This window comes from Serinus canaria, chromosome 1A, assembly GCF_022539315.1.
Source record: "Serinus canaria isolate serCan28SL12 chromosome 1A, serCan2020, whole genome shotgun sequence".
Lineage (NCBI taxonomy): Eukaryota > Metazoa > Chordata > Aves > Passeriformes > Fringillidae > Serinus > Serinus canaria.
In genome coordinates this window covers 37,883,588-37,897,978 of record NC_066314.1, presented here as the reverse complement: position 1 = coordinate 37,897,978, position 14,391 = coordinate 37,883,588, and the positions used below count along the sequence as shown (strand labels likewise).

General features: G+C 40.0%; 1 protein-coding gene across 1 annotated transcript in view; it reads right to left on the bottom strand.

The window, feature by feature from the left end:
- Positions 1 to 4,935: 4,935 nt before the first annotated feature.
- The window catches only part of SYT1 (synaptotagmin 1), a 253,467-nt gene continuing 244,011 nt past the window's right edge, over positions 4,936 to 14,391 (bottom strand). The window contains exons 9-10 of the mRNA XM_009086709.4: positions 12,315 to 12,448; positions 4,936 to 8,021 (exon numbers count right to left, since the gene is read on the bottom strand). Coding sequence (XP_009084957.1) covers positions 7,815 to 8,021; positions 12,315 to 12,448 — 341 coding nt within the window. The 3' untranslated portion in view covers positions 4,936 to 7,814. The remainder of the gene's footprint in view (positions 8,022 to 12,314; positions 12,449 to 14,391) is intronic.

The window sequence follows — 14,391 nt, the reverse complement described above, 5'->3', positions numbered from 1 at the left end:
GAAAAGTGAACAAGGCAAGAGTGTGGGTATAAATAAAGAGGAATGTGATATATGCCATGTAATGCACTCATCAAGGAATGGTGAATTACTGCTTACACATGGAGGAGATCTAACCTGAAGTGCTGGGAATGCAGAGTGCCAGTGCATACCTGTATTTAGCAGGTGCTAGTCAAGGAACACGCTGTGAAATCGTGTGGGGTTGTGAAATATTTTGTCACGAAGGAGCTCCTCATTTATCCTTGAACATATCAAGAGTGTGAGAGGATTTATGGAGCTGTCACCCAGGAGATAATGAATGCACACACATACAAAAGAGTGAAGACATTATAAAAATGTTACCCAGGCAGGCAGGAGAATGAGGGAGTTGCCTGATAAAGCTTTTAAGTTGCTTATTCTTTTAATGCATTTTAAAATCTACATTGCAGTGAAGTTGACTTCTGTGTCACCTGTATTTAAATTCTGCCTAATGTTTGCTGAGTATTCTGTAGACATTAAAATGTAAATTTTTCTTTAAGATGACTGAGAGTGGGTAAGGGATAGGGGGTCTGAACAAAAGTTTGCTCCTCATGAGATGCCTTAAAAAGAGAATGTGAGTCAAACCAGCCTAAGCCAGGTCATGAGCAGGGGCAGTCCTCTTGGCATGTAATCAGAGATTAGTACTGCTAACTTCAAAAAAGGCTGGGAGGAGACTGGTGAGACTCATGTGCAGCCCATACTGATTGCTCAGCTGCCTGAGTTAAAATGCAGTGGGTTTCTGTTATGATGCCAGGCAGGGAGACTGTTCTTCCTGTCTTAGGGAAAAGCTACAGGAGGTTTTGTGAAGGCACTTGAGATGATGAAAGTTGCGGTGGAAACTGATGATGAAAGTCATGGTTGGAACTGATTTATAATTTCTGGTGGAGGGGAAAGAAAAAAAGCCCTTCGTTTCACCTAGTCCATCGTATTTCTTCTCTATTAAAAGCGCTACTACACTTTGGAGTGCTGGTGAATCTCCATTGCTAATAAGTTGCAGAATATGATCAAGAAAAAAGTATACTCTACATGGCTTACTCCACATAGGTTTTATGTGGTGGGAAGTGAATGAAACACTGTAGCATCCCTGTAGTTTATATTCTGAAACAAGTATTAACTGGTTGCAAAGGCTTTGCAACTCAGCGTTTTTTCCTGAACCCACGTTCCTAAGAGATTGTTAGGAGTTGTTGCAGAGGAGTTGAATAAACTTTAGAAAGTTGTCTAGGCAAAAGTGCAGCAAAGGAAGCATCAAGAACAATCAAGAAGGGAACAGCCTGTACTCAGCTGGATTAATAAACACAACATAATAGCAAACACGGGATCAGAAGTTCAGTTAGAAGAGATCTCGTGGCTCTATTGACAGAACAGTGACATGGGAAATGATAAAAACATGTAAGACCTTGTGGATTGGGGCTGTATGGCAAGAGAGAGAGATTTGGTCCCCTGGTCTGCAAGCAATTTCTTTTTCTTCCTCTATTTTTACCAGTTTATTCCTCTGTGTTATCTGTACTTCAAAAAATGTCAATTGGAGAAGCGTGCCGGCTTTCTTGCTTGCTGTCGTTGCATTACTAATTAGTGCAGATTTAATTATGGTCACGGTGCTCAAACCTTTCAGGCAGCTACTTGTTTGTATTAAATCCAAGGAGTGAGAGCATTAAGCAATTCTCCTCATGACTGGGCTGGAGTGGGAAAGCTAATTCTTTGTTTTAGGAAAAATGCTCTTTTTGGAAGCATGGAGCAAAGCAACAACAATAACCTGAATCTTCTCAGGATTTTATTCTGGAGACTTGGAAGGCTCAAAGACAAGGCATGATGTGACTAAGGACTCATCTTTGCTCTGGTACAAATCTGTAGCTACTTTTTCTGTAGTATAGCAGAACCCTGAATAGATAGGATTTACTTACTAACCCTACATTTCTTTTTGTTGTTTACTAATATTGTCTCCATAAATGTCTTTGTTTTCCTCAAGACTGGATCTTTTTGGATTTACTTTTCAGAAGTTCTTTCTGCCAAGGACTCCTTCAAATCCTTTTTTATACCCTGTGTTTCAACTACAAAGACTTACCTGATTCAGCTGCTGCAGAAAATTTTTAGTCTACACCAGACCATACGATGGCTCTTAATGGGATAGTATTTTCCAGTTTTCCAACAGGTATTTTCCAAGGTTTAGTCTGATCTTTGAAAAGCATTTTGAGACACTTGCATGGAGGGTGTGATGTCTCAGTGGCAGCAGTTCCAGTCTGAAGCCAGGAAACATCCTGGCATCTGTACAAGGGCTGCACTGGGACACAGAGCATGTTCTGTGTGTGAAGTATGTCTACAAATAAACATATTCCAGATAACATATATGATGGTTAAATATGTATATGAGGATTGTAATTTGAACATCCTTTGTGTACTCCCAGTTCATCAGAAGCTTTCATTACCTTCTTAGAGACTACTGAGAAGACAAATCTATTCTAGAGGTAACTCTTGTACAAAAAAAGAGGCTCTGCCTTCATTTGTCTTAGTGGTTCGATTACCTCTCTTACCTTCTCATTTGAGATCATCTTTAGAGACATTTTTGGTACAACTGTTTAAAAATTTCTCCAAAATATTTGGGTGATCAGTAACTTTTGAATTGAAATGCATGTCTTGGTACTTGATTGTCAATATATGAAAAAAGAGATGGCCTGCTAATTTAGATTTGTTCCAGCCAAAAAAATTTTACACCACAGGTAAATTTTACCAACTCATTCATTTGTTTTCTAGATCACTAATAAATGCTCATGTGCAACAATGAACCTCTTTAGCACCTCACCCTTAATCATACACTATATTGAAATTTGACCATTTAGTCTTCATTTAATCCATGAAAAGGACTCTGTGAGCCACTCTGATTACTTAATTTCCTTGACAGCATTCCATCAGAGTTTTTATCCATTAATCAGTGTCAAATCATGGTATATGGCTGAAGAAGACAAATACAGCCAGAGCTCAATCTGGAAGTCCCCAATGACAGATCCATGTCACGGTTTTGGAACAAATTCGTGGTGGCAGTGGGCACTGCTGCTCCTTAGGAAAGCCATGAAACATTCTAGGCAAAGGTACGTGTTTGTAAACACAATGGATAAAAGAACTTTCCCTGGGCTTGGCAGGGGATGCAAACAAACTCAGGTCTGTGCAGGACTGTGGGACAATCTTGATTAGCAGAGCAGAAGAGCAGTTTTGCCATTTCTGTGCCTTGGCCTTTTGTTTATGAGGAAAACTGGTGTCAGCTCCATTTGATGCTACAACCTCAGTGCATCATCGCCCACTGTGTGCTCTCTTTGTTGTAAGTAATAAGACAGTATACAAAGATCTGAAATTAAATGTGAGCTGTCAAACTGATGAGATTGGTTCTGTCAGAAGATGAAACTCTTCATTTGGTAAGGTAGGTGTATTTTTTTTTTTTTGGCTAAATGGCTGTTCAAAGTCTCAGTGTGTTATCACTCAGTGCAAACACAGGAAAAAAAAGACTGTACTAGCTGTACCCTCCACCTTCACCCCAGAAACATGCAAGAGCTATCTTCACTTCCCCAATTTATTTGGCCTCTTTATAAGCTCCATGAAGGACACCTGGATCATCTCCTAATTTGTAGAACTTCCTTTTTTATCTTGAACACAGCACAATCTTGACATACATCTCTTTGTATGGCTGATGTCAGTGACAAAGAGCTACACAGAGTTAGCGTCCTCTGTACCAGTTTGTCATGTGCTTTTGGAACTACTTTTTGATGCAACATTAAAAGTATTCTCTGTACTGAAGATAAAGATTTGATGCATATAAAGTAAAGGTTATGAAGGCTGCTTGAAAATTTCGGTATTATGTAAAGAAAACTCCTTTTTCAGACTTTCTTCAATGCCTGGATGACCAACAGTGATTGAACGGATACTGAAAATTGGGGCTGGACGTGCATTTGGTAGGTTCATATTCTGAAAAGCAGGTCACTATGTGTAAAACTGAATTGGCAGCCTGGAGTGGAAATGTTAAAGCCTAAATAAATAAAACAGGGCTGTTAGAGTAATCAAAAATAAACTGTTTAAATTTTTTGCTCTGCATAACTAACAGGCAATTAACTTTCATCGACTCATGATGTGAAAAGTGATGGAGAGAAGGATACTTTGCTTTGGTAACAGTCTGACAGTTGGGAAGAATGTTTTTCTTGACAGTTGATTAGGGGTTAAATGAGCTGAATAAAATTGGTTATTTTTGCTGCTTTCCCCACTTAGTGTAACAGCTATTATGAAGCGTTTTTCCTTTTATTAGTTGTAATGACTGACTTTAAGTGATTACTCTGCTGAAAGAACTGGTTTTGATTGACAAAGATGTCTTCTTGGTATTCTTAAGAGCTGCAAAAATGGCTGGTGCATACAGAACCTGCAATACCTTCTCCCTGCTGCCCCTTTCCCCCATGGTTTAAGCACTTATTTAATGATCTTTAGTCAACAAGAGGTTTTATTTTATGGTCATCTTAGAAGTAGCACTTGGATGTAGGTTAAAATATACCCTCTTTCTCCAAAGGAAAACTTCAGCCACAGCTTTAGCACAATTGCCTAGAAGAATACTGATGTGTAGGCAACTACTTGGGAGTTTTTGTCATGGTCATGTTTTGATAGAGGACGATGGTTTTTGAGGCAAATAATCAGGCTCCTGGGTAAACAAGGTAATAGTGCTTGATCTGCAATAGAGGTGGAGAATTCATCTACTGTAGCACTGCTGGCTGTGACTGTCTTACTGATGAAAGCAGCTTTTCACAGCCCCTCGAAACGTGCTGTGCCATTTCACTTGCGACACTTCCAAGTATGTGATTGTGTGAAAATCCTGGATTGAATTGTCTTTTCAAAATTTCAGATCAAAAGAGAAATGCCAGAACATCAACAGGAAATAAAACATTTTTATTGAATATCTGTGTAATATGTATGTTATTTTTAACGACAATTGGAAAACTCTACTGTGGGGAGTCACTACACAAAGTGAAACAAAATATAAACCACCTCATCAAAAATGAAGGTAAAATACGGCTAAAGTTGTCAGCTCGCGGGCCACGAGCGATATGGCAGGATAAAACACCCCAAACATTTCTACAAGATACAGAGAAAACCCACACAGAGAAACACTCAAGCAGGCAGTAAATATACACAAAGGCAACTAGGATCTTTCTACAGCATCAGATTCTAATACTTCACACAGCTTTGTCAGAAAGGTACATGTGGCTTCTTTGAGGATGAAAAATGTCATCTTGGTCACACGGCAGGTTCAGTCTCTGAGAATCATTGTACCTTACAAACCAGCTCTAGGGTGACGTTCAGTCTGGCAGTGTAGGAAGAGAAAGCATTAAGAATACCTTAACACAGTAAGTCAGTCCTGGCACTTTGAACCTGCAGCTATCCTGAATGAGTAACTGAAAGCTGGAGACCATGAAGCTCTTAGGCTGGAAAGCTGACTGTCTATTTCTTCTCTTTGGTGGGGTTTGGTCCTTAAGGATAAGATTTTTAAATATTCCAGCTTGATGCTTTGCATGTATGTGCCTGTTTCTATCAGAAAATGTCTCGCTTGTGTTTTTTCTATGTTTCATGTAAAAAAGAAAGAAAATGGATCTTGCTATTCTCACTTTTGGAGGTGGGGAGAGATACAGGTTTTATTCTCCTCCCAGTACTTTGCTGCTGCTTTTACCCTCAAAGTACTGAAAAACAGGGATCCTTGGCCATCCCTGCACTGAGCTCTGAGACTGTCACACCTCTCCCAGAAGCAGGGCCTTGAGGGAGGCTGTGGAATTCAGTTTGCAGCGCACAGTTCTCCCATTACATTCATCTTTGTTAGACACAGAGGACTGATAAGAACATTAATGGTTGATGCTCACGCCTCCCTCCAAAAGCAATAGCATTTCCACATTTCTAGGGTAATTTGCATTGCTGAAAATAATGAACTCTTCAAAAGCATTATAAATATATTCACAGCTTGGAAAGATAAGCGAGGGGCCTCCCAGGACGGTAGATGAGCTAGAGGTGATGCCCTGAATGACTTGATGAGATGGTACAGCGGAGGTGCCATGCTGGGGAGCTGTAAGATGACTCTACGGGAAAGCAGCAGGGGCGAGGGCGCTTGGAAACGTAGAGTATTGCACAGGGCTTGACAAAATGCTGCGTGGTCAACCCATTCACTAGAGCATCCTTGTCCCCTGCATAGCTCTCCAGTTCTACATTGGTCCGTAACAACTGGAACTGCTTGTGCTATGCGTTCCTTCGGCAGTGCAGTAGAAGGGAATGGCAGTATTATTACAATATCACTACGGAATAAATTGTTTGCTATCCACTGAGAAAACTACATTTCTAAGCACACACGGCAGTCACAGTGATACACAGAGCAGTCTTTCAAGACTCTTATGGAATGACTAATAGCTTCATAATAGTGCCATTTACTACATAATAACATTTAAAACATTTAAAAACTCCTCCTGAAACGAGCATCTAGTATACAGAAGAGGTTGCTTCAGTTTTCTAGAACTTGTTCTTTGTTTTCACTTTTTGTTTAAAGGACAAATTAAAACTTAAGTATAAATAGTATATAAAAGGTCACTAGCTGTTCTCTTTTGGCTTACTTTGAAGTGCATTTAGAACTATGGCTAAATTTTGTCATCTTCTGATGGGATTACAATACTGTCTGTTTACCATGAAACTATTTTGTATAATAAACTCACACGGCTGTGTCTAAAAAATATTCTGCATTCCTTCTAATCTGAGTTAGTATCATAAAATATTTTGTTACAAAGTCTAATGTGCAAACTCATTATAATGTGAAATTGTGGATGGAATTCACAGTATGCAAATTTTGTATAAAGGTGATAATGGAGAGCTACTCTTGTTTTCATGGCAGCATTTTACTACTGCTGCATTTCCCTCTTTCCCCTCCCTGCACTTCTGCAGTCTGTCTTCGTATGTTAGATGAAATTGTTGCCTCCTGTGGAACTGCTTCCTCAGCTTTGAATCTAAAGCCATTTCAGTCTGTTATGTGTTTGCTTTGGAATATATACAAAAAAATTATATCCCGGCTTCTGGCTACATCTCCATGAGGTCAGCCACGGAACTGCTCAGATCATGCTAAGTTGCCTGTGAAAGAAGTCTACCCAATTGGATTTGCCCCTCCAAGATTCACTGTGGATGTGAAGTGTGTTATTAGGATGGTCCAGTTGAAAGCTCAGATTTAAGTTGTCCTTTAAGATGTCAGTGTAACACTACTAGTGCCTTACAAGTTGGATTTTGTTTTTTTCTGGAATGCAGACGATACAATAGTTACCCTATAATATAGTATCAGCTCTCCTATATCTCAGTCAATTTACATAATTTAAAATAGAACATCTTATTAAAAACATCTAGATATACACAGATTAGGAAACGCTTACAACATACAAATACACAAACTAGAAATAAATTCTCAGCATACTGATGTATATATACAACTGTGTGATACAATAAATAATTTCTGTCATGCTCTATCTACACATCATATTGCTTAAAAGAAGAGTAGATCTGGGGCGGGCAGTGGTGAAATGAAGCGCCTTTAAAAGGCTCTCTACATTTAAATTTGTGCAAATTAAAATGGGAATTTTAAAGTACAACTGATCTGTGTCAGGAACACATGGCTGGAAATAAAAGGACCCATATTACTGAGGTATTTACAGATACTGGCTAAAGAGCACTATGTGGGCAAATGCAGAAAGGCTTCTTCGTCTTTTTCTTCTTCATAATTCAATTTAATTTAATTTAATTTAACTTAACATAATTTACTTCTTGACTGCCAGCATGGCATCTACCTCCTCCTCGGGCTGTAGGGTGTGCCACTGTGCGATGGGCCGCCGGGGGTTGGCCAGCATGTCCGACCAGTGCCGCAGCTCCGCGCCGGTGCTGTTGTAGCCCACAAAGACCTTCCCGATGGCATCGTTCTTGCCAATCTTGTCATAGTCCAAAACAGTCACAACAATTTGCACTTTCTGTAATGAGACAGAGGAAGAGCAGTGAGCATGACAGCGAGGGGAAGGCTGGCAGGGATGAATGTGGGGACAGCCAGTCACGGAGAAGTCATGAAGGGGGAAGTGTGCGACAGCTTGAGTAGATTCCCCTATGAGAGGCAAATTCAAATTTTTGCTTTTGCTTCTTGTGAGCCTTCCAAATAAAATCAGGTTTACCACCTCCCTGTTAGTTGAAACTTGCCCCCTTGCATTGAATAGCTTCATGTGGAAATTGAGGCTGACTGTTTTTCCTTTAACAGATTAACAACTTACAGGTGAGTTAGTTCAAAAGTTGTGCAATTTTACACACCCTTATTTTTTAAGTAAATAAATTAATAACTAAAGTTCAGAAATGTCTCTATGTTTGCAATACTGTACTCCATTCCGTTAGTTGTTTTTCTACTTCTTAGCAACTCTTACCCATCCATCCAGTATGCTAGTCAGGTATTTCCAGACAAATTCAGAAGACAGCCCTTATAGCTACTGTACACAAACACACCCATACACACACACACACACACACACACACACACACACACACACACACACGTGTTCTCATCTCCATGCACAGGTGTGTGCACTTGTACACATGTGCAAGCATGTGTGTATACTGTGTATATTCTGCATATTTACAGAGAAATCTAGGAAACAGGCTGGCTGCTTAAGGGAGCTGGAATGGATGTATAAACCCCTGGTGTCTCAGGGCTCTGACACTGGCACAGCCTACAACTGAGCTGATGCCAGAGTGCCACTTCTGTAGGAATGGTGACCTCTGGCAAAGAGGGTTAAACAGGTCCCACATGGTCTGTGTGAGCCCATCTGTCACAGCTCACAGACAATTTTCCATCCATTTAGGCTGGGGAACACTGGGAGGTGTTTGAGCCAGGCATTTATGTTCGTAGTTGTGTGCACATACACACAATTCCTCTCTTTCAGGTCTTTAGTAATTGTCAGAAGAGCATCAACAGCTATTCCTTCAGTGGAGTGGTGCTCTCTTGCAACACCATTTGAGACATTCACTATTATTTTAAGAAACTGTAAACACTTCTCCTCATAGAGCTTTATTTTTAATGATGAGCATACAGTTCTTTTCCTGATTCCAGTGTCAGCTTCCTGAGTAGAAGGAAGAACGCCCTAAAGCACATTTCCAGAAAAATCCTCTATTCTCTAGAATTAGTTTTTTAAATTTAAAGCTTTCAATATATCTGCAATCTGGACCTCTTACTAGAATGATTAATTTCAGGGCTTGTAATAGGATTATCTTTTAGAAGTAGCAAGACCAGGGTCATGAGGTTTATTTTATAAAGTCCATTTCCTTACAGGATTGTAACAGTTCACTGAGCCAGAGAAAGAGATGATTCCAGCAGGCACTTAAGTATTTATATAGTTGCTGATGAGAAAAGTATACATCAAACTCAAGATTTTTCCTCCCCAGAGCACTCATGATAAAAGGCAATATTCTGAAGCAAGTATTTCTAGGTGCCAGAATTACATTTCAGTGTTGCTGTTTGCAATACACTCACTTTTAATGGTACCTCCCCAAATGAACACTTATGTTTTAGATATATGGTACATTTACAGATATAAAAAGTAAGCATGAGACTATTATTTTTCACTACAAAAAAATGCTTGCCTGTTGTACCTAGAAGCTTGGGGATAGTTATTACTGTTTTTTGTTTTTTTTTAATGTTAATCATAAGAAAAAAAATGAGCACTGTTAATGAAGGACCCTTTAAGTTGCTCTACAAAGATGTAAAGAACAGCCAGCTCAGATAATTAATTTGGAGATGATTCTCCCCTCATGATCTCTGGACTAAACCTAGAGAGAAATGTGAGCATCCCTTTGCCTTTGTACCACTTATTAAAGGAGCAGCTGCATGGCAAAACCCAAGAGGTGCTAGTAGAAAGAACTGCCTCTCCTAATAAACACTTGGATTAGCAGTTTCCACGGAGTGATTAAGCCCTTTGGACTGGGAGGGCCTGGAGACACTGCTGCCTGCAGAGGCAGTCTGCTTTGCATGTGGCAAAACACGTGCCTGATCTGCCAGTAGCAAGAGGATTTGACTTCCCTGTGGTGTTCTCCCATTACCCTTGAAGACATCACTTTCTTCCTCTTAAGAGCCAGAACCCATTGTCACTGTAAAATTGTTGAAAATGTTAACTTTTGCCTCCTTTAAAATTACACAGATGTACTGCTACTGACCTGCTCTTCCTCCACGACCTCTCTTCATTCTCCAACAATCAAGAAACTTGTATGACCATTATTTTTTGACAGAGAAAGTTTGCTTAATGACTTTTATATGAGCAGCACAGGTCACAGTGATTCCCACCACAATAAGTCTAAATAACATATTTTAATTGAGTTTTTCCAATGCTGAAATTACTTCAATATCCATCATGAAGCAGTCTAAATGTAGTCTTTTATAACTAACTCAAAATACATTGGCAAATGAGCAAAGTCCATAATTGCAGATTTAAAACTGGGGCTATGTAGTCAAGGAGATAGCTAAAAGGTAATTCTAACAAACTTATTAAAAAAAAATAAAAGGAAGACAAAAATTTAAACCTCTAAACCACAAGATTTTTAAAATAAACTACATGCACCTTAAAAACCAGCTTTGAATTACAATGCAAAATGGTCAAGTACAAAAAATGTGCCCAACCATGCCAAAGTTTTGATAGGGTAATTTGGAGGTAACCATTCCAGCTCCTCAGTCCTTTCCCTATTTGGAAATCAAAATACTCACTGCCTAAACTCCCACTTGATTTGATTCACCTCTTTTGGCCTCTGGGTCTTGGACTTGTTGTGAAATCTTCCACAAGCCCACAGACCAGCTTTCATTTAAATCAAGAGAAATTAGCCCCCACTGATTTCCCACTTTTGATTCCTAGAATCCATAGACACTTGCAGATGCAGTAGTACATGAAGAAATTCTAAATGGACTACTCATGCATCCAAGTCACTGTGCCCATGCTTCACCTTGCCTAGTTTTATTATTTTTGTTAGAACCAAGTCAATAAAAAGCAAGCTACTTGAAAGGTAGGCCTTGGCCCCTGGGCTTCTCTCCAGCCCAGTTGCTATCAAAATCCAAGATACACAATTTGAAAACCTATACCATGACACCATGCTCTCAGCTAATGAAGAGGGGCTCCAAGTTTTGTTCAAGCAATTTAAACACATTTAAGCTTTTAAACTACAAGTTTAAAAGCATGGAACCGAATTTATACCATAACCTCTCTTACAATCCACAGAAGGATGTATTCCCAGATGTTCTAAATTATGGTCATTTAAACTGGGAGGCCCCTGAAAGGACCCTTTCCCCACTCAGGTCCACCCAGAAAAGCTGTTTTATTGCCTAACATCTCCACAGTCCTGGGGCTCTGTGGCCAGGAGGGAAGGCAGCATGCAGCTCTTTCCCCACATGCCTCCTGAGATGGATAAAAAAAAGCTTCTCTCTTGAGATAAAAGACAGTAAACATCAACAAAAGTTAATTCTCTCTCATGAGAGATGGTTTGCCTCCCAGTAGCTCAAAGATAGGCCACTGAGTCCCTGAAAAAAATTACACAATGCTTTGTCCTCATATTTCCCACTACTGTAGGTGACTTCCATCCCACTGTGTTGACTTCTGAGACCCTTAATTTTAGGTACTGAGCTCTGGGAGTAGCATCTGGACAACTGCTGGAGCTTTCCTGAGGCACTAAGAGAACAGGTACTGCAGTACTGAACCCTGAGAGTCTCAAATGCCTTTTTCCAGGGGACATGGGAATCACTGAAAAAGTTTTCAAAGTGTAGTTAATAATTCCTGAAAAAAGCTGTGAATGAATTGGGTGTTTTACTTTAAAGGGCTGCTGCAGTGCTTTGAAAAACCAGGGCAAATAAATTCATAAGGAACACAAATTTACCTGATAATGCCAATTTATTATTTTAAATAATTTAGGGAAAAATGTTATATATGGCTTTTCTTTTATCCCTACACCTTTTTGCTGGCACATTCCTTCACTATCTCCCTGTGGATTTTTTTTTCTCCAAATCCATTTCTGTTAACAGAAAATGTCAGTTCTCCATTTCTCACTGATGAATCAAAGCTTCCTAAGTACTTCACATTTTATCATTTCCCTCTTGAAGCAGTCACACTCATCTAATGTAGCACAAGGCTGGCACCTAGGTGCTAATGAAGGCATGCACATGTGATAATTAACAAGATTCCTGTTAAATATTTATAAGGGCTGAGAAATGGAATGCAGAGGAAAGACAAAACACTGTTTGACATTACCTGAATTTGCTCGAATGGTACTTCAAAGCTGAAAGACTCGTTGTAGTAGGGATTCAGAGTGTTCTTTTTAATTGTAGTCTTTTTCTTCTTCAGCCTCTTACCATTCTGCATCAGATGGATCTTCACATAGGGATCTAAGCATTCAAGAGAAGAGGTAGAGCTAAGAAGGAGAATTCAGTGTGTTTTCTACAGATTTTAATCCCATAGACATAGATTAAAAAAAAAACAACCCCAAAACAAACAGACAACATTCACAGCTTGTATTTAAACAAGTTCTTAATTTCCACTATAAAAAAACTCCTGTAGGATTGTGAAGTATTCCTGGTGGGAAAAGGTACAAAGCATTTATTGCCTTATCTCCTTAACATCATGAAGGTGGAGTAAATTCCACCTTAGTTCGTTCCAGAGCTTCTTAACCATCCTGCAAGCATTTCTCAGCAATGGTTTGTGGGGTGGTTTTCCCAAGACCGGTGAGTGCTGCCAGATGCACACAGCAGGTACAGAGCTGTCATGGTTGGATGCTCTACAACCACCCGGCAGCTATTCCCATCGCTCCTTGGGCAGGTGCTGTGCTGTGGTTTTCCTGTCCTCTGACCTCCCTGGTGAGCTGTGACTGACAGGGTCCAGCAGGGTCCAGCACTGCCTGGCAGGAAAGGACTCTGTCCCTTCAATACCAGCCCTCTGCCTCAGTGCTGCACACAGCCAGAGTCCATGGGGGCCACGGTGCTGGTATAAATTACAGCTTGCCTTTACCATTCTCGATTGAATTCCCACTGTCATTTCAAATGGCTTCTGGTGGCAAAGGAACAGAACTCATTTGGTACCTAATCAGGTGTTCCTTGTGTGAGCAAAACTTTCCTGCACATTACAGGGCTGATGAGGTATCTCAGTGATATAATTTCAATGGAAGCTATGCCTGCTTAAAAGAATAGCACTGTGAGTCCTCAATCCATTGCTAGAGCCATGTGACTGTCTGGAGAGTGAACTAACATTCTTCCATGGAGCTGGTAATTAGAAGTACCCTCACTGAGATCAGCTATTTTTCTGTTTAGGCTTACCACAAAGCAACATTTGAGGCATCTCAAGCTCTTGTGTTTCAACAACTTGTATGGTACTGTCACCAAAATTTGCCTGGCTTTAGGCAGCTGAACTTTGATGTAGATCAAGGCAAGCTTCCCTTAAGTGAGCCAGTAGGAGGTATCTAAAATGCCTGCCAGACATAAGTCACCTGCAGCATAAATAAGGGAGCCTGAAATAAGGCAAACTATCAAAGGAGAGGGCTTCTCCTTTCCCTCTTGGGAAAAGGCTGGGGCTACAGAATAAGGAAAAATGAGCATTGCAATTGAGCATGATCAAACCATGCTTTATGATTCTGCAGTGAAATTAATTTTTGGAAGAGTAATTGCACTCTTCTACGGTCAAAATATGTCTTTCTCTGGAAGAGCTGGGTGTTCAGGACAGTTAAGCTGCTGGAGTCACTTGATCATAGTCTACAGTTCCTCTGAAGGAAACCTAATTTTGGTAGTAGATTCTTCAAGACAGCAGACAAGAGTATAAAAAGATCCAATGGCTGTGAGAAGGAAATAGGGAAATTCTCACTTAGGAATAGGCACATATTTTAAAAGTAAGATGGAAACAGCTGGAGTAGCTTCTCCAATGGTGAACTCTCTGTTACAGAGGGTTAAGACTCCTTCTCCCTCAAAAGACTCAGAGTTCAAACAGAAATTAAATTGGGGTAGGTTTATGCTTCAGGCAAGATGGGATTGTAAGGGTTCCTTGTGGCTGCACAATGTATGAATTAAGGAGTATCATGTGAAGAGCAAAATGCTAGCAAAAAGCCAACAGAGGTCGATTATTTTTTAATACTGAGTTCAACACCACTGCACACAGGGTTTTGAAGATGGAAAGGAGGCAAATCTGGAATTCTTCAACATTAGCTGGTACTTGAGAAAAGCTCATCACTTTCCCTGATGTTCCATGCAGAATGCAAAGCTGTGCTAACTTCACAATTATGGTTTAGGTATACCTAATACATACTAAGAAAGTTTAGTAGTCAATGAGTCAGTGGTAAAGTGTT